Source organism: Mobula hypostoma, chromosome 1, assembly GCF_963921235.1.
Source record: "Mobula hypostoma chromosome 1, sMobHyp1.1, whole genome shotgun sequence".
NCBI lineage: Eukaryota > Metazoa > Chordata > Chondrichthyes > Myliobatiformes > Myliobatidae > Mobula > Mobula hypostoma.
Window position 1 is genome coordinate 138732925 of NC_086097.1, and position 19666 is coordinate 138752590.

A 19666-nucleotide genomic window follows, 5' to 3' on the forward strand; every position below is an offset into this window, starting at 1 on the left:
GTATCCATTGGAGTTTAGAAAAATGGGGGTGGGGCGGATCTCATTGAAACCTATAGAATATTGAAAAGCTGGCAAAAAGTGGTGAAGAGGATGTTTCCTATAGTGAGGGAGTCTAGGACCAGAGGGCACAGCATCAGAATAGAGGGACATCCATTTAGAACATAGTTGAGGTAGAATTTCTTTAGCCAGAGGGTGGTGAATTTGTGGAATTCATTGCCACAGGTGGCTGTGGAGGCCAAGTAATTGGGTATATTTAAAGTGGAAGTTGATTGCTTCTTGATTAGTAAGGGTTTCAAAGGTTACAGGGAGAAGGCAGGAGAGTGGAGTTGAGGGGAATAATAAATCAGTCATAATGGAATGGCAGAGCTGGTTTGATGGGCCGAATGGCCTAATTTTGCTCCTGTGTCTTATGGTCTCTGATTTTGGTGCCAATATGTACTGTACAAATTACCTCTAGGGTTCTTCATCTGCTCTTTCAAGATGTTCTGCAGCCGTTCCTGACATGCTTGACCCTACCACCATGAACTTGCCACCTAATGTTCCCTCACAATAAAATCCACTATTGCTCAGTCCTAACACTCTCCTTCCTCCCCCTTCTGCACTCATCCACCCACACACATAAGCACAGTGGACAGCACACACACATAAGACTCTACATGGTTAAGGGTCAGCATTTAGGTTCTGTGTGATGAAACAGGAGATAAGACCTTCTCAAACTTGTCACTAAACTACCTGCCTTTCTCCATTTCTCTCTCTCCATCTATCTCTATCTGTCAGTCTGTTTCCCGAACTGTCTGCCTTCCAGTAGCTCTTCAAGCTGCTCTATAAGACCATAAGACATAGGAGCAGAATTAGGCCATTTGGCCCATCGAGTCTGCTCTGCCATTTCATCATGGCTGATCTATTTTCCCTTTCAACTCCATTCTCCTACCTCCTCCCCATAATCTTTCACACCCTGACTAATCAACCTCTGCCTTAAATATACCCAGTGACCTGGCCTCCACAGCTACCTAAGGCAATGAATTCCACAGACTCACCACCCTCTGGCTAAAGAAATTCCTCCTCATCTTTGTTCTAAATGAACATCCCTCTATTCCGAAGCTGTGCCCTCTGGTCCTAGACTACCCACTATAGAAAACATCCTCTTCACATCCACTCTATCGAGGACTCCTAAATCCCTTTGCAACTTGGAGTTTTGAATTTTCTGCCTGTTTAGAAAATAGTCGATGCTATTGTTCCTTTTACTAAAGTGAATGACTATACACTTCCCGACAGTGTATTCCAGCTGCCACTTCTTTGCCCATTCTCCTAATCTGTCTCAGTCCTTCTGCAGCCTCTCTGCTTCGTTAACACTCTCTGCCCCTCCATCTATCTTCATGTTGTCCACAAACTTGGCCACAAAGCCATCATTGAAAAACATTGATATATTACATGAAAAGAGGCGGTCCCAATAGCAAACCCTGTAAAGCACCACTAGTCACTGGCAGCCGACCAGAAAAAGCGTCCTTTCTTCCCACTCTTTGCTTCATGCCAATCAACCAATCCTATATCCGTGCTAGTATCTTTCCTGTAACACCATGGGTTCTTACCTTGTTAAGCAGCTTCATGTGCGGCACTTATCAAAGACATTCTGAAAATGCAAGTACACAATATCTACTAATCTGCCCTTTGTCTATCTTGGTTATTATTTCTTCAAAGATTTCCAATAGGTTTGTCAAGCAAGACCCTCCCTTAAGGAAACCAAGCTGACTACGGCCTGTGCTGACATGTGCCTCCAAGTACTCCAAAACCACATCCTTACCAGTCGACTCCAACATCTTCCAAACCACTGAGGTCAGACTAACTGGCATATAATTTCCTTTCTTCCTCCTCCCTCCCATCTTGAAGAGTGGACTGACATATGCCAGTCCTCAGGAACCATGCCAAAATCTAGTGATCCTTGAAAGATCATTACCAATGTCTCCACAATCTCCCAGACCATGGAGGGCAGTCCATCTGGTCCGGGTGACTTATCTACCTATAAACCTTTCAGCTTCCCAAGCACCTTCTCCCTAGTAATAGCAATTGCACTTACTTCTGCCTCTTGACACTCTTGAACTTCTGGCACACTGCTAGTGTCTTCCACAGTGAAGACGGATGCAAAATACTTATTTAGTTTGTCTGCCATTTCCTTCTCCCCCATTAATTCTTCTCTAGTGTCATTTTCCAGTGGTCTGATATCTACCCTCACTTCTCGTTTATTCTTTAAATATCTGAAAAAAAGTTTTGGTGAACCCTTTGATATTATTGGCTATCTTACCTTCATATTTCACCTTTTCCATCCTTATGGCTTTTTAAGTTGCTTTATGTTAATTTTATAAGCTTTCCAATCCATCCACTGACTTCCCACTAATTTTTGCTCTATTCTTTGCTCTCTCTTTTGTTTTTATGTTGTTTTTGACTTCCCTTGTCACCAACAGTTGCATCATCCTGCCTTTAGAATACTACTTCTTTACGATTTATCTATCCAGTGCCTTCTGAATTTCTCCCAGAAACATCGCCAGTACTGTTCTTTTGTCATCCCTGCTGGTGTTCCTCTTCAATTAACTTGGGTCAGTTCCTCTCTCATCCCTCTATAATTCCTTTTACTCCACTGTAATACTGATACATCTGACTTTAGCTTCTCCCTCTCAAATTGCAGGGAGAAGTCCACCATATTATGATCACAGCCTCCCAAGGGTTCCTTTACCTTGAGCTCTCTACTCAAGTCTGGTTCATTACACAAAGTCCAATTCAGAAAAGATTTTTCCCTCGTATGCTCAACCACAAGTTACTCGAAAAAGTCATCTCGTAGGCATTCTACAAATACTCTCTCTGGGATCCAGCAACAACCTAATTTTCCCAATCTACCTGCATACCGAGATCCCCTATGATTATCATAACATTGCCCTTTTGACGTGCATTTTCTGTCTCCTGTTGTGATTTGTAGCCCACATCCTGGCTACTGTTGAGAGGCCTAGATATATATCCCATCTAGGTCTTTTTACCCTTGAAGTTTCTTAACTCTACACACAAAGATTCTACATCTTCTGGTCCCATGTCACCTCTTTCTAAGGATTTGATTTAATTTTTTACCGACAAAGCCAACCCCCTCCACCTACCTACCTACCTATCCTTTTGATAGGACGTGTATCCTTGGATGTTAAACTTCCAACTATGATCTTCTTTCAGTCACGTTTCAATGATGCCCACAAACTCTAACTGCATCACAAGGTCATCTACCCTATTCCGTATACTGTATGCATTCAGATGTGGAGACCTTCTGTCCCGTATTCATCACCCTTTTCAATTTTGCTCCCATGTGACACTGCAACTGATCCCTCTGACTGCAATTTTACCCCATCATCTGCCTGTCCTTCCTCACAGTCTCACTGCACTCTGCATCAACTTGTATACCAACTGCCCCATCCTCAGCCCTATCACTCTGGTTCCCATCCCCCTGCCATTTTAAACCCTTCCCAACAGCTCCAGCAAACCTGCCCGCAAGGATATTGGTCCCCCTTGGGTTCAGCTGTAACCCGTCCCTTTTGTACTGGTCATACCATACCCTCCCCAGATGGGATCCCAAAAGTCCAGAAGTCTGAAGGCTTGCCCCCTGCACCAATTCTTCAGCAACACATTCATCTGCCAAATCATCCTATTCTTACCTTCGCTGGCGAATGTCACAGGCAGCAGTCCAGAGATCACTACCCGGGAAGTCCTGCTTTTCAGCTTTCTACCTAGTTCCCCAATGTCGTTAGTGCCAATATATACTAAGCCCTCTGGCTCCTCACCCTCCCTCTTCAGAATGCAATGGACCCAGTCCGAGAAGTCCCTGTCCCTGGCACCTGGGGGGTAGCCCGAAAACTCACGTCCCTTACCAAGCAACACACAAAGTGCTGGAGGAACTCAGTGGGGCACACAGAAACTTTAACTGTCCATCTCCCTCCATAGACGCTGTCTGACCCGCTGAGTTTCTCCAGATTTCTGGCATCTGCAGTCTCCCGTGTCTCCCTTACCAAGCTGTTTCTTCTCCCATCTGCTGCTTGCGTGGTTTGATGTTAAATGATGCTTGGCGAGCATGTTATGAAGCTTCTTTGTTTATTGTATCGTGTTAAGGGCACTGTACCTGTGGAAATTGCGGTGTGATTGTGAGTCCTGCGAAGGACGGTGTAGGGTATGTGCATGGGTTTGCTGGCTGGATTGTGCTGGATAATCGTAATGGAAGGAGAGATTCCAATGCTTTTCTCAACAGCACAAGACCTGTATGATGGCATAAGTTTGATGATGGGCAAATGATGCCGACTGATGCCGCGATGGTAGTTGCAGCAGGTCAATTCCTGAGCTTGTACATTCTTGCCATGATCAGATGGGTTTCCTCTGGCTGCTCCAGCCTCCTCCCACATTCCTAGGACGAACGTTAAGGGTTAGGGAGTCGAGTGGATGCCACGCTGGCCCTGGAAGTGTGGCGACGCTTGCGATGTCTGCACAGTCCTGGCTGATTTGGCTTGATGCCATTGATGCATTTCACTGTAAGTTTGAATGTACATGTCTGGGGAAAAAGAAAGCTAATCCATCCTTTTCTTTCACACAGCACTTCCTACAAACAACAGGGTGACCATTAGTGTGTGCCCTGCTCTGCCAGATGTGGATGAATAGAAATCGTCCTCTGGCATTGGTAGTCCTCCCAGGTTCTTTCACTGAGACAAAGCCATGGGATCTTTTACACCAAACAAACAGGACAATCAGGGCCTCGAGTTTAACATCTCATCCACCATTGTCACCATCATCAACGAATCATTTATCTTCTTGCCCAGAGGATCTTGCTGTGCATGAAGTTGGCCACGGCCTTCCTCTAAACACCGGAGAAAGTATTTCATCAGCTGCAAAATCAGTGGGGTGTGATATGCTTTGTCTGGTAAACAATACAAGTGGATTTGACCCAATCAATTAAAATGGCACAGGAAGAGTCTAGTCGGCCCATCTGTCCATGCCGGCTCCGAGAGGAGACATCCCACCAGTCCCATTCTCCTCTTCTTGTTCCCTGAACCCTTACTATTCCCCCCCACAATGTCCACCAACTCGTCTTTGAATACTCCTTCCCTCTTACACCAGAGGCCAACTGCAGCAGCCAATCCCATCTTTTGTGATGCAGAGGTGGGGTGGGAGCCGGTGCCCCGGCAGAAATCCACACGGCTGCGGAGAGATACGCAAGCTCGCACAGGCAGTGCCGGGAGCCAGACTCGAACCTGGGTCACTGGAGCGGTGTGGCAGACGCACTACCCGCTGCACTCCCTTGCTGCCTTGCTGTGACCCTTGCAGATGAGGCGTTTGCTGTCTTTTTCCTCACTAACTCAGCTAGTCCTTTTCATTAAGTCGCAAGCTGCCAAATCTGGTGTCTTGAGTTTAACAGCACAATCTTGGTCACAAAGCCCAAGCCTAATTTATTTCAGAAGCAGTCAACACATGCACTTTTCCAAAGCCTTCCTGTTAACACTGAAGATACTATGGTTGCTCTGGGAATTGCATAATGCGATCATCATCGATCATATTGGACTGAGATTTGATACTTGTTTCACCAAGTTCTGGTTTCCATGACGACTACCTTGTCTCCTCTGTGTAACAACCTTGCAAAGCATTCTCCTGGCAGCTACCCGGTTGCATTTTTTCAGGTGTTAAGTGGATATATTTTCATTAGATCTAGAGATTCTAGTTTGTCAGCCCCATAAACACAATTTTGGGCATTTTCACCCTGCCTTTCTTGCTACCAACTATCCCTGAACACTCTCAGCCTCCTCCCAGGTGCTCCCATTTTCTCCCCCATCCCAGGATGTACTGGTAGGTTAATTGGTGACTGTAACTTATGCTTTGTTGCCCATAAGCGACAAAACGATTCAGAGAAGAGTTGGGGGCAGGGGTGGGTGTGAATGTGAAAGAAAAGGTTGCAAGGAGACACGGAAATGGGGTGGATTGAAAAATGCATGCACAACAAACCACAGGCATAAACCTACTCGAGTTCCTGACCCCAACCCTGATCCTGACCCTGGCTTGCACTCCCCCTCATGTACCAAGCTCAGTCTGTCAGTAAACTTTCACGTTCCCGACACCTGGTGACCCCCCCCCCCCACATCTGGCATGGCCGTATATTGGCCGTTGCTGTATCAGCACAAACAAAGCATCTTGAGGAAAACAGAGGGTTCCTGAGGAACATGAGGTGTTAACCAGGAGCACATGGCTGGCCTCATGATGATCTGTGAATGACAAGAACTGTGGACAGCTGTTCCTTCCAGGTTGGTGCAAAACCAGCCTGGAAAAATGTGCTCAGCTGTGGCTTATGAGGGACAATAGATCCAAGGAGAACAAGTAGAAAATGGCTGGATATGGCAGCACTTCTGAAAGTGAGAACTGTTTACAAGTGAGTGAAGGAGGGCCAAGGTTATAGAACTCAGAACATTACAGCATAGTTCAGAACATTACAGCATAGTCCAGACCCTTTGAACCACAATGTTGCGTCGACCTGTTAATCTACTGTACGATCAATCTAACGCTTTGTTCTCCATTTTTCTATCATCCATGTGCCTAAGAGTTTCTAAAATGCCCCTAATGTATCTGCTTCTGGCAGGGAATTCCATGCGCCCAAAACTTTCTGAGTAAAAAAAAATACTTACCCCTGATATTCCACACCCGCCCCCCCCCCCGGACTTTGCTCCTATCACCTTAAAATTATGCCTCCTTGTATTAGTCATTTCCACCCTGGGAAAATGTCTCTGGCTGTTCACTCTATCTATGCCTCTAATCATCTTGTACACCTCAATCAGGTCACCTTTCATCCTCCTTTGCTCCAAAGAGGAAAGCCCCAGCTCACTCAACTTTCCTTCATAAACATGCTGTCTAGCGGATGGGAAAATAGACTATGAGGGTAAGCTAGCAGAGAGCATAAAAACTGACTGTAAAAGCTTCTGTGAATATGTAAAAGAAAAAGATTAGATCCTTTACAGTTATCATTGGTGGGATTTGATAACGAGGAGCAAAGGCATTTTGGAACAATCATTTATATTGTTTCTGCCTTCACAAAGGAGGATACAGTCAATCCACAGGAATGTGAGAGGATGCAGGGAAAGGAGCTGAATAAGTTTTGGTCAGGAAAACATGTGTGTAGTTGATGGCATTCAGCAGGGAAAATTTCCCCAGCCTCTGAGATCTACATCCAATAAGGAACAGGCCGCGGTAATAATAGATGGGTTGCTGATCATTTTCCAAAGTTCTGTAGACTCTGGATGAGTTCCAATAGACTGAAGAGTAGCTATTGTTACCTCACAACTTAAAAAGAGGAGTGAGAGGAAACAGGATGTTATTGACGAGTCAGTCACGGAGAAAATGAAAGATGCAACAGAGCAGAAGGAAAATGGTGACAAGATCAGAGAAAGTCAGCATGGGTTTATGAAAAGGAAATCAAACCCCCATTCTTGACAACTCTACTTTTTTTTTGGTTTTGAGGATGTAACTATCAGAATAGATAAACCAATAGATGTGGTGTATTAGGACTTACAGAGATTTGCACATAAATGATCTGCCTGCAAACTTGAAACACATGGGGTTGAGGCAAAGATAGAGAACTGGCTAGCAGACAGGAAACAGAGAAGCAGTAAACAGGACTTTTTCACGGTGGTTGGTAGATTGTCGTGGAGCATCAGTCGGATTGTTGCTGGGAACCCCCTGTTTACAAGGTGGTGATGACTTAGATGAAGGAATTAAATGTAATGGGTGGGAGGGCGAGGAGGATGCAAAGAGGCACCACTGTGATTTGAATGGCTTGAAGGAATGGGCAGATACGTGGCAGCAGAAATATAATGTGGGAAAATGTGAGATTCTTTACTTTGGTGATAAAAATAAGAAGGCAGGTTATTATTTGAATGGCAATAGATTGGGAAAAAGGGAGGTGAAATAAGACCAGTCGATGAAGATAAACATGCAGGTGTAGCAGGCTGTTAAGATGATAAACGGATCGTTGGCCTTCATAATGAGAGAAGTAGACTACAGGATTAGGCTTACATCACTACAATTATACAGTACTTTGGTGAGTCCATACTTTCAGAAATGATTTTGGTCTCTGCTGTAGGGGGTGTGTAGCAAAGAGTGATACATATGAGCAATATATAGCAACAATTTAACCCAACGATTTTTGAGAGGTGGGAGGGAAACCAGAGCACTCAGATGAAACCTTCAGAGTCACGGGGGGAGCTTGCAAGCTCAAAATTAAAATCAGGTTCTCTGCCACCTGCCTGTATTCCACTGGTAACCTTGCCAAGAGAGTTTGATGATTTTCCTAATGTGTATAGTGCTGTGGAGTGTGAGCTGGTGTGTCCAGTGCTGGTGTGCGGATTGAGGGGTGAGATGGTGTTTCTCTGTCTTTCTGCTGGGACTGCCTCTCTACCTCTTCTCTTGGCCAAAGGCTTATGAGTCTGCACGTCTGCAGGCACTGTCCCAAACCCGGGATCGATAGATGGCTGGAAATCTTGTTAGGTCTGTGTGGATCCGACCTAATGCTCACCATTGAAGCCAAGTGTGTCACATCTGGTCTCCGAGTGTGCATGGGCATGGTGCTGTTTGAAGCTGTGAACTCTGCTGTGTTACATCAAGAGATGTACACTGTTACATCTGCCTTGCCCCAGAGCTCCTCTCATCTCATATGGTTTTGATTTCGTCTTATCTCATCTCCAATTTTAAATCCGTTCATTGTTGCTTCTACAAGTCATCTGACCATTTTTAATTCTGTCACATATCTCTTCTATACTTATTTCTAAAAAGTTGCTGATAATTAAACCTGGAAATATTTTTTACATAAACAACTGTGTGCAGGTTTATTGCAATATCTCTGCTCAAATTGACAAGGTATGGGTACTGAGAATTAAGCCCGTCTACACAGAGATTACAAAGGGAGGTTTTGCTTGAATGAGAGTCAACATTATGTTGCAGAGAAGCTGGTGTCTGCTATGTGATGATGGCTGAGGGTTCAGGGTTCATGTTTTGTTTAAAAGAAGTGGACTTTAGCACTTTTGGATGCAATTTCCTTTTTCAAATACTTTTATTTTGCTCATTATTTATGCACTGTATAAAATGCTAGCCGTGGTTTGACATAATTTATATAATTTCTTTTGGCAAGTCACCATTGTTATTTTTCACTTGTCTGCTTAGGAAGAATGTTAAAAGTTGTATTTGGTTCTAACATGAGCTCTGGACTCCAGCCCTGGGCCAGGCTTGAGAGTCCCCCAATCCCTCTGGCTCTGGTAGTCGTGCCTACGGCTCTGAAAGTCCCAAGCTCTGGAATTCTCTTCCTAGATTTCAAGGCCTATCTGGCTTTCTTTTTATTTGGAACTCTTGCTTGACCAATCCTTAGTCTGCAATTACTGATATTCATCTTTGCATCTGATTTGGGATCTTTATATCTTGTTATCTGATGAATCCTTGCCAGACAGAGTGGTGCAGAAAACTATTCTGAATGGCAGCATATGGTTCTACAGGGAGGATGTGGTGGCACTAGAGGAGGTGCAGAAGATTAACATGAATGGTGCCTGGGTTAGAGAATGGTCAACATTAGGAGAGATTGTTGTCTTCTTTAGAACAAAGGAGTTTAGGAAAAGGTTTATTTGAGGGATATGAGGTTAGGAAGGCCTGTGACAGGGTTAGCAGGAAGGCACTCAATAACCAGAGTATTGTGTTACTGAGTGGATGTATTATAGGGGAGGGGAAGAAGGGACCCTGAAAGGTTGGTGACAGTGTTTCTTACGAACCAGCTGGGTGTGCACCTGGATATGTTGAATGGCGTCCTTCTGTGTAGTGAATTTCCGAGTCTGATCTACAGTGTCTATTTCAGTTCAGCAGGAAGCATAAGATGTCCAGTCTGCCCATGGCACACAGAAAAGTCACTCAGCCCAGGGGGGCTGCAGTCTCCTCTGAGATTAAACCAATGATCTACAAAGCAGAATGTAAGAAGCTTGTAATTTGTGAATTGTTGCTAACTATGATGCTAATTTAATGGTTTAACCAAATTTAAGAGTTTCTATAATGGATTTGAAGACATTATATAGGTCCCAGTCTGCTAGTGTGAAAATAAAGGTCAGACACCTCTGTAGTCCAAAGCCAGGTGCCCTGGTAGCACAAATGTGAATTGGGTTAGTCTTGACACATCTCTGACTCTCTCTGTGATCTTTACTGGAGTTTTGATACTTCATTGTCAGACTGTGAGTAAGATTTCTGCCTGATCTGAAACCTCAGCTCAATCTGGCAACAAGTTCAAATCCTGGAGTTTCAAGGTTTATCTACTGGTCTTTCCTGTGTCACCCATCCTGTTACCAACTGTCCAGCACCGGACAGGTTAATAGCACAGATGTGGTCATGTATCTAACATCTAAAGCGTGGCACAAGCCCATCTCCAGGGTGGAGTGCTGGACATAAGATGCCTTTGCACTTTTGTTACCTTGGGCAGAGAGGGAGTGCTGAGCTTTATTTGTTTGTTAAGGAAGCCCTGGTTCCCAGTCCATGCTGGGCCCCACTCTTTAGGAAAGACATTGACGGTTTAAAGAGCTACAGTGTGTATTGTCTGGGCGGCTGCCTGGTACAGTACTTGAAACACTGGATGGAGACTTCTTGTCAGTGTCCTAGATGCAGGTAACCAGAATTATAGGAGATTGGATGAGGGAGCTGGACACAAAGTGATCTGGTTGGAGCAAGAGAGCAAGAAACCATGGGAGTCGGAAATCCAAAGCAAAAACAGAAGTTCATGTAATGAAGGGTGTGTGTGTGTGTGTGTGTTGGGGGTGTTTAGGGAATAAGTGCAATAGGACCATGATGTGTGGATGTGTGTGTGGGAGTGGGGTTGAGGGTGGAGGAGGCAAGAGGGGTAAGGAATTATGTATGTGTTTTTGTGCATACAAGTATTTATGTGCGTGGGGTGGATGGGGAGGGGAGCTAAATGTTATGAAGACTGCAGGTGTAAATGTGACCAAGATTTTGTATGCATACATGTATGGATGTGTGACCAAGACCATGTGTGTACAGTATGTAGGAGGGTCAGTACTACCAGGACTGTCCATATTGGGAATAAATGCCAACATAGGTCGATGGGTCGAATGGCCTGTCTTGGTGAAGCAATGACGTGGGCTTGTCACTGTTCCATGTTTCACCTGCACTTACCATTGTTTCCAGCTCCCACTTCAGATATTGAGTTTACTCCAGATATACTAAAGGACTTCACAGTATCCCCACGTGCCAGGGGAAGCAATCCTTCTCAACTTCAGTTGTTCATCGGGTTTTGATCATTTTATCATTACTCGAGATGCCTTCAGAACTGGAAGCAGGCCCTTTTGGGGTCTGCATTTAAAGCGCTCAGACAAGTTCTAAAGCCCAGAGGAAGTATTTTCCCCAACCCCTATCCCCCACCCCCAACTCCAGAGTGTGGTGACGCTTTGTTTTACCAGTCACTGCTCTGGTATTGTTGCATGGTGGAGCTCTGAACAGGACCGTGAGTTGTCCACTCAGGCATCCTAACAGTGGATTCTATTATATGGGGCAGCCGAGGCTCTCATTCTCTCTCAAATCCTCCGTTTTCCTTCACACATCAGACATCAGGACCCTTTCAGTGTCCCAACACACTCCCATGCTGAGCATCAAGAGATGTGAATCTGGTTGGTGAACAGGGGCAGTGTTACTGTGTGGTAAATGGTTGCCACCATCGTGTCCTCCTCCTAGTTTGTAATTCATTCCAGTCTCTGCATGTCTTCACGTTCACCTGCCTGATCTCACCCCCTCCACCATCACTTCTCCCATCGCTGCCTTACGTTTGTCCGCTTGTGTCTTCGAGCTCCAGAATCCCCTTCCTAACCCCCGCTACCTCTTGCTCTCCTGCCGGAAGCCACCCTGGCAGCCATGCCTCAGATGTGACTTAGTGTAGTTATGTTACTATGGTGACATTCCATACAGTGCACTGGGATGGACTTTCCACGTTGAAGATGCAGAGGTTGTTATTACATTTGTGTTCTAGGGCCACCCCGTGCTTTTCCACGGTCATAATGGATCACTGTCTGTTGGGGTTTAGCACTCTTGTGAAGATATGGTTTCAGTGTGAGCTTTAGTTCCAGCTCCTGACCCTGCTGTTGGATTATCTCCCCTGTTGTTATTCTGCAGCAAACGCAGGACTGTACCCAATCTGTAAGGGCTGTCTCCTTTGTTCGAAGGATAATGGATGCCTTAGCTGCCAGCAGAAGCTGTTCTTTTACCTCCGACGACAGGGAATGCGTCAGTTTGGTGAATGCCTCCACTCCTGCCCCTCGGGGTACTATGGTCTGCGGGCGCCTGAGATGAACAGATGTGCAAGTAGGTCTCACATTATTGTATTTGCTTTGCTCTGCTTATGCTTTGCTTGCACCTGCAGGCACAACCTCTTTTCACACTAAGCCCAGGCAAGGATTTGGTTTCACATTTAAGAAGCAAATCTCCAGAGTGCTCACTAGGCTGGGCAGCGGTGATGAAGAGAGGAACCTCTCTCAGCTTCACTTGATCATTTGTATTGCAGCTCCAGCCTACTTTTACTTTGTAAAGTTTCCGGGATCAGAGTGTCCCCTGGCCAGCCCATGGGTAATGGCCCAGTCTGAAGCTGTCACAATGTTTAGGCTGTGGCTGTCTCTGAAAGTAGCTATCTACTTACCGGTTTATTTTGGTTTGATGGTTTGGGGAATACATCTTGTTCGAATGAGCAGTGCATACATGCCTCTTGCTCTGATTTACACTGGTGTGTGATGTGGTTTCAAAGCCTACATTTCTCTCGACACGGTTTAAATGTTAGAAATGAGTGCTGAATGTGTTTTCATTTTTTGCCGTCAAAATACTCCTCTGGTTGGTTTTCAAACCTTGGAGGCATTCTCCCTTTTCTGTGTTTCCCTGGCATTTCCTTTAATTATTGCTGGTCTCCCAGGTGGTAACTGGGCTGGGGGTGAGGGTGGGTGGAGAAGTGATGCCCAGCTGGGGTTGGGAGTAGAGGGGTGATGTTGGTGGGATTGGGGATGGAGATAGCAGAGTGATGTTTGCTGGGGTTGGGGGTAGAGGGGTGATGTTGGTGGGATTGGGGATGGAGATAGAAGGGTAGTGTTTGCTGGGGTTGGGGGTAGAGGGGTGTTGTTGGTGGGATTGGGGATGGAGATAGATGGGTGGTGTTTGCTGGGGTTGGGGGTAGAGTGGTGATGTTGGTGGGATTGGGGATGGAGCTGGATGGGTGGTGTTTGCTGGAGTTGGGGTAGAGGGGTGATATTGGTGGGATTGGGGATGGAGATAGCAGAGTGATGTTTGCTGGGGTTGGGATAGAGGGGTGATGTTGGTGGGATTGGGGATGGAGATAGCAGAGTGATGTTTGCTGGGGTCGGTGGTAGAGGGGTGATGTTGGTGGGATTGGAGATGGAGATAGAAGGGTGGTGTTTGCTGGGGTTGGGGGTAGAGGGGTGATGTTGGTGGGATTGGGGATGGAGATAGATGGGTGGTGTTTGCTGGGTTTGGGGGTAGAGTGGTGATGTTGGTGGGATTGGGGATGGAGATAGATGGGTGGTGTTTGCTGGGGTTGGGGGTAGAGGGGTGATGTTGGTGGGATTGGGGATGGAGATAGATGGGTGATGTTTGCTGGGGTTGGGGGTAGAGGGGTGATGTTGATGGGATTGGAGATGGAGATAGATGGGTGGTGTTTGCTGGGTTTGGGGGTAGAGGGGTGATGTTGGTGGGATTGGGGATGGAGATAGATGGGTGGTGTTTGCTGGGGTTGGGGGTAGAGTGGTGATATGGGAGGGATTGGGGATGGAGATAGATGGGTGGTGTTTGCTGGGTTTGGGGGTAGAGGGGTGATGTTGGTGGGATTGGGGATGGAGATAGATGGGTGGTGTTTGCTGGGGTTGGGGGTAGAGTGGTGATATGGGAGGGATTGGGGATGGAGATAGATGGGTGGTGTTTGCTGGGTTTGGGGGTAGAGGGGTGATGTTGGTGGGATTGGGGATGGAGATAGATGGGTGGTGTTTGCTGGGGTTGGGGGTAGAGTGGTGATATGGGAGGGATTGGGGATGGAGATAGATGAGTGGTGTTTGCTGGGTTTGGGGGTAGAGGGGTGATGTTGGTGGGATTGGGGATGGAGATAGATGGGTGGTGTTTGCTGGGGTTGGGGGTAGAGTGGTGATATGGGAGGGATTGGGGATGGAGATAGATGAGTGGTGTTTGCTGGGTTTGGGGGTAGAGGGGTGATGTTGGTGGGATTGGGGATGGAGATAGATGGGTGGTGTTTGCTGGGGTTGGGGGTAGAGTGGTGATATGGGAGGGATTGGGGATGGAGATAGATGAGTGGTGTTTGCTGGGTTTGGGGGTAGAGGGGTGATGTTGGTGGGATTGGGGATGGAGATAGATGGGTGGTGTTTGCTGGGGTTGGGGGTAGAGGGGTGATGTTGGTGGGATTGGGGATGGAGATAGAAGGGTGGTGTTTGCTGGGTTTGGGGGTAGAGTGGTGATGTTGGTGGGATTGGGGATGGAGATAGATGGGTGGTGTTTGCTGGGGTTGGGGGTAGAGGGGTGATGTTGGTGGGATTAGGGATGGAGATAAGTGATGTTTGATGGTGTTGGGCATAGAGGGGTGATGGGAGGGGGTGGAGATGGAAGTAGAAGGTGATATTTGGTGGGTTTGGGGGTAGAGTGGTGATGGGAGAGGGTGTGGATAAAGATAGAAGAGTGATATTTGGTGGGTTTGGGGGTAGAGTGGTGATGGGAGAGTGTGTGGATGGAGAGAGGGTGATGTTCAGTGAGGATGGGGCAGAGTGATGATTGGAGGGAGTTCAGATGGAGATAGAAGGGTGATGTTGAATGAGGGTAAGGGTGCGGATGGAAATAGGATGGGTGGGGTAGAGGAGAGATGCTCCATTTGTAAGTTTGTTCAGGTCTTGTGGCTTTGTAAATCCAGACAACCCACACACACCAGTTCTAAGAGAATGGAGAACAGGAGCAGAGTTGACCATTCAACGAACAAGGGCAATGAACTCCCTAGTACTGGTAGCCTAGTTGTAGTCTCAGACTTTTGATGGTAAGGTATTACCACTTAGACCAGGAATTATATCATGAACTCTGTTATCCTTATGTTCAATCCGGGTAGCCTCCAACCTGATGGCATGAATATCGATTTCTCCTTCTGGTAAAAGAAAATTCCTTCCCCATCCCCATTTCTTCTATTCCCTACTCTGTGTCTTACCTCTTCATCCCTGCCTAACTGCTCCTCTGGGTCCCCTCCACCTATGGTTCACTCTCCTCTCCAATCAGATCCCTTCCTGTTCAGTCCTTTCTCTTTCCTACTCAGCTGACTTCACCTATCACATTCCCGCTATCCTCCTTCCCCTCCCCCACCTTTTTATTCTGGCATCTTCCCCCTTCCTTCTCAGTCCTGAAGAAGGGTTGTGGCCTGAAGCGTTGACGGTTTATTCACTTCCATAGATGTTGCCTGACCTGCCAAGTTCATCCACCATTTTGTGTGTGTTGCTTTTACCCTGGGTGGTTTTAGTAGAAGTTAGAGGTCAATGATGGCACTTTTGGTTTGCTGACTCTGACTGAAGATCTGTTGCACATCATTACGAAACCCCTGCCACCAACAGCATTGCAGCCATGTTCCTGCCAATGGTCAGCAACACGTAAAGGCCCATGGTGAGTCCATCTTCCCTCTCCAAACAGAACATTGATAGAGTCTTCTTATTCACGACCGCATAAAAGTTGACAAGCAGCTTTTATTTCCAAAGCAGGTTAATTTTGGAACAAATCTGGAAGGTAATCTGAGAAGTATTTCTTCAAAACTGTACTTGGCTGTTTTAAACCCCCAATGAGTTTTCTCATTGAGTTCCTCACCGTCACTCATGGAGGCGCTCCCAGCCTTGAGGGTTCGGCCAAGGCCAGCAGATGCGACGGATGTGCTCAGGCAGCCAACGGGGTGAGCTAACCAATGAGTGACGCGCAACTTGATTTCTAATTCTTTCCCAGCTCATGAGAGAGCAAACCTGACAGGGAGCAGAAATGGTCATTGCGTTGAAGTGGCTGCATTTACTTCCATGGTCCAAAATGCCAACAGCTTGGAAACAAACCAGGAAAGTGGTCTGAGCCAGTGCTCACACCTGGCCCTCACCCTGACCCCCTTACCCCCCCTTCAATCAGATATGGTTCCCCCAGAACCCCTGATTCACTGCTTTGGTCTCTCAGAATGATAGTGCCTTCCACAGACTTTGTTTCACTCATTCAGTACTTCTTCGTAATTCAAAATATTTTCATTCTATCATTTATGCGAATTTATACTATTAGTCATCTTTTTTTATATAATGCAGCTGTCAATACCTTCCTTGCCATCTCTAAGCTTGAGTAGAGAGCATCTGCAGGAAATGCCATCCGCTCCAGCCAGGGTGGTGTAGTGAAGATGTTGCTGAGTGTTTGTCAGAGGGAAGCTCTCTGATCACTGAGAGACGCACAGCTGGTTTGCAGCTGGCCTTGGGCTTTATGGGACCAGAGAGTCTGGCTGTCAGGTGTGCCTGTGGCGTACCAATGTTAGTGATAGAGCATAAATGTCCAGCTTACTGGTGACATCTTCATCCTGAGAAATGAGCTGCTGGGAGTCAATCATCTGGAACATGAGTTATTAAAATGGGAAGCCCGGAGGATATGAGGATGGAGGCTGTCAACTAACCATCTGGCTGAGCCATAGCCAACACGTTGCCTGTTTCCTGGAAGCAGACTCTGACCTTTTAACAAGAACACCATCAAAGGGACTAATCACACTATTCCCGATATCAGGGTGGCCCAAAGTGCCTTACGCCTGTGGTTGGAAAGGTGGTCCCCGTTGCAGGGAAGGTAGCACCGTCAACATGTGCATGGTAGGATCCCACAAACAGCAGGATGAAAGTGAACAGATGTAGGTGCGTTAATCAAGAGATTGATGTTGGGTGGCAATGACAGGGGACAAACAAGGGCTCAGAGACACAGAGGAAGACACTTCTGAAGCCAAAGCCCTCTTCATTACTTGTAAGCAGGGATTACATGTAAAATTCCTGGAGAGAATTTGAAGGGGAAGAGCTAGTTCTTCCTTCGTTTTTTAACAGAATGTAGATGTCCCTGGCAAGACTATCACTTATTGCCCATCTGTAACTGCCCTTGAGAAGGTGGTGATGAGTGGCCTTCTTGAATAACTGCAGTCCTCCTTGTAAGGATCTCCCACAGAGCTTTTGGGGATGGAATTCCAGGATTTAGACCCTGTGACTATGAAGGACCAGTGATATGTTTCCAAGTTAGGATAGTGTAGGAGATGGAAGGGAAGCCACAGATGGTGCTCCTGTGTTCCTCTTACTGGTAGAGATCCTGGGTTTCAGCTGTTGGAATAGCTTGGGTAGGGTGACTGAGTGTATTTTGTAGATTGTAACCCTGCACCTACTGGGCATTGATAATAGTGGGAATGAATGTTAATAGACAATACACAATAGGTGCAGGAGTAGGTCATTTGGCCCTTCGAGCCAGCACCGCCATTCACTGTGATCATGGCTGATCATCCACAATCAGTATCCAGTTCCTGCCTTAGAAACATAGAAACATAGAAAATAGGTGCAGGAGTAGGCCATTCAGCCCTTCGAGCCTGCACCGCCATTCAGTATGATCATGGCTGATCATCCAACTCAGAACCCTGTACCTGCCTTCTCTCCATACCCCCGATCCCTTTAGCCACAAGGGCCATATCTACCCAGATATGTGTGGCCACTGGGAGATCCCGCCTCCTCTGGCAGACAGAGCACAGGCGCCCAGCGAAACAGTCTCCTAGCCTGCGTCCCCCACCATGCACCCCCCCCATCCCTTCCCACCGATCTCCCTCTCAGCACTTAGCCTCGTAAGCAGAGCAAGTGCTACACATGCCCTTACACTTCCTCCCTTACCACCATTCAGGGCCCCAGGCGGTCCTTCCAGGTGAGGCGACACTTCACCTGTGAGTCAGCTGGGGTGATATACTGTGTCCGGCGCTCCCAATGTGGCCTTCTATACATTGGCGAGACCCGACGCAGCCTGGGAGATCGTTTCGCTGAACACCTACGCTCTGTCCGCCAGAGGAAGCAGGATCTCTCAGTGGCCACACATTTTAATTCCACATCCCATTCCCATTCTGATATATCTATCCACAGCCTCCTGTACTGTCAAGATGAAGCCACACTCAGGTTGGAGGAACAACGCCTTATATTCCATCTGGGTAGCCTCCAACCTCATCCCCATAATCTTTGATTCCGCTATCTTTATGAGCTCTATCCATCTCTTTCTTGAAAGCATCCAGAGACTTGGCCTCCACTGCCTTCTGGGGCAGAGCATTCCACATATCCACCACTCTCTGGGTGAAAAAGTTTTTCCTCAACTCCGTTTGGGGTGCTTGACGAGCCATCAAAGTGGGTTACTTTGTCCTGGGTGGTACTGAACATCTTGAAACGTGTCGAGGACGCTCCATCTCATTCTGGGATCACATGTGTTAAGTGTGCAATGCATTCACACTCTGATGCCAGCATCTGGGTCAGTGGACTTTGGGGCAAATGGAGTTCAGTGCATGTGCGAAGGCATTTTTAGGAGTCGCTGTGGCGGATGGATGCCACCATCACCATGTTGGAAGCCCTCGTCATTAATAAAACACCCAGCTCAGCTGATAGTTCCTTTGAGGGCGGCTTCTACCTAGTGAATATTTCAAGGTTTTGGCGTTTCTCTCATTAATATGATTGTGGAGGTCACTATCGTAGAGCAGGTACAGACAAATAAACAGCAGCCAAATGATGAGTGCAGTGATGGAAGAGAGTGGATCTGTCAATCTGGAGATACTGTAACTCCTGTCACTAGGTACTGTTCTCCAAGTAGGATTTCTCTTCCTCTGATTAACTCCCCTCACCCTTTACTGTAAACTCCCTGGTGTCAGTGATCATGGGATTCACTAGAGGGGGGGGGGTGTAAAGAAAGGGAATGAGGACTCTGAGAGGAAGCTGGAATTCAATGGGAACCAGACGACTGTGTATGTCACGCCTTTGCCAATACCCCTGCAGATGCTCACTGTATGTGGGGCACTGTAGCAGAACGAGAAGCTACTCGTCAGCAGAACGGCGGGATGGAGCGACACAGATCAGTGAGTGCTCTTGAGCTGATGCTGTGAGCACACACAAGTGGAGGTGATGGAGCCTGAGGTGCTGATTCACTGCTGAAAGGCGGTGAGGAGAGCTGGACAAAGATTATCAGAGTCATACAGCACAGAAACAGGCCCTTTAGTTCTATTACCTGCATTTTGCCCCTATCCTTCTAAACCTTTGCAATCCGTATACACATGGTGAGCCTTTTAAGTGTTGTTAATGTACCTGCCCCAACCACTCATTCCATATATGCACCACCCTCCGAAAAAATTGCCCCTCAGGTTCCTATTAAATCTCTCCTCTCTCTCATCTTATGCAATGGCAAGCATTTAAAGGTTGCATGGATGAACTACAACAATTGTTCATCCCAGTTTGGCAAAAGAATAAATCAAGGAAGGTAGTGCACCCGTGGCTGACAAGAGAAATTAGGGATAGTATCAATTCCAAAGAAGTAGCATACA

The 19666-nt window shown here is 46.7% G+C and overlaps 1 protein-coding gene across 1 annotated transcript in view; it reads left to right on the forward strand.

Annotated features, from left to right (window-relative positions):
• The window catches only part of rspo2 (R-spondin 2), a 110656-nt gene that overhangs the window by 36496 nt on the left and 54494 nt on the right, over window positions 1-19666 (forward strand). The window contains exon 2 of the mRNA XM_063039052.1: window positions 12202-12390. Coding sequence (XP_062895122.1) covers window positions 12202-12390 — 189 coding nt within the window. The remainder of the gene's footprint in view (window positions 1-12201; window positions 12391-19666) is intronic.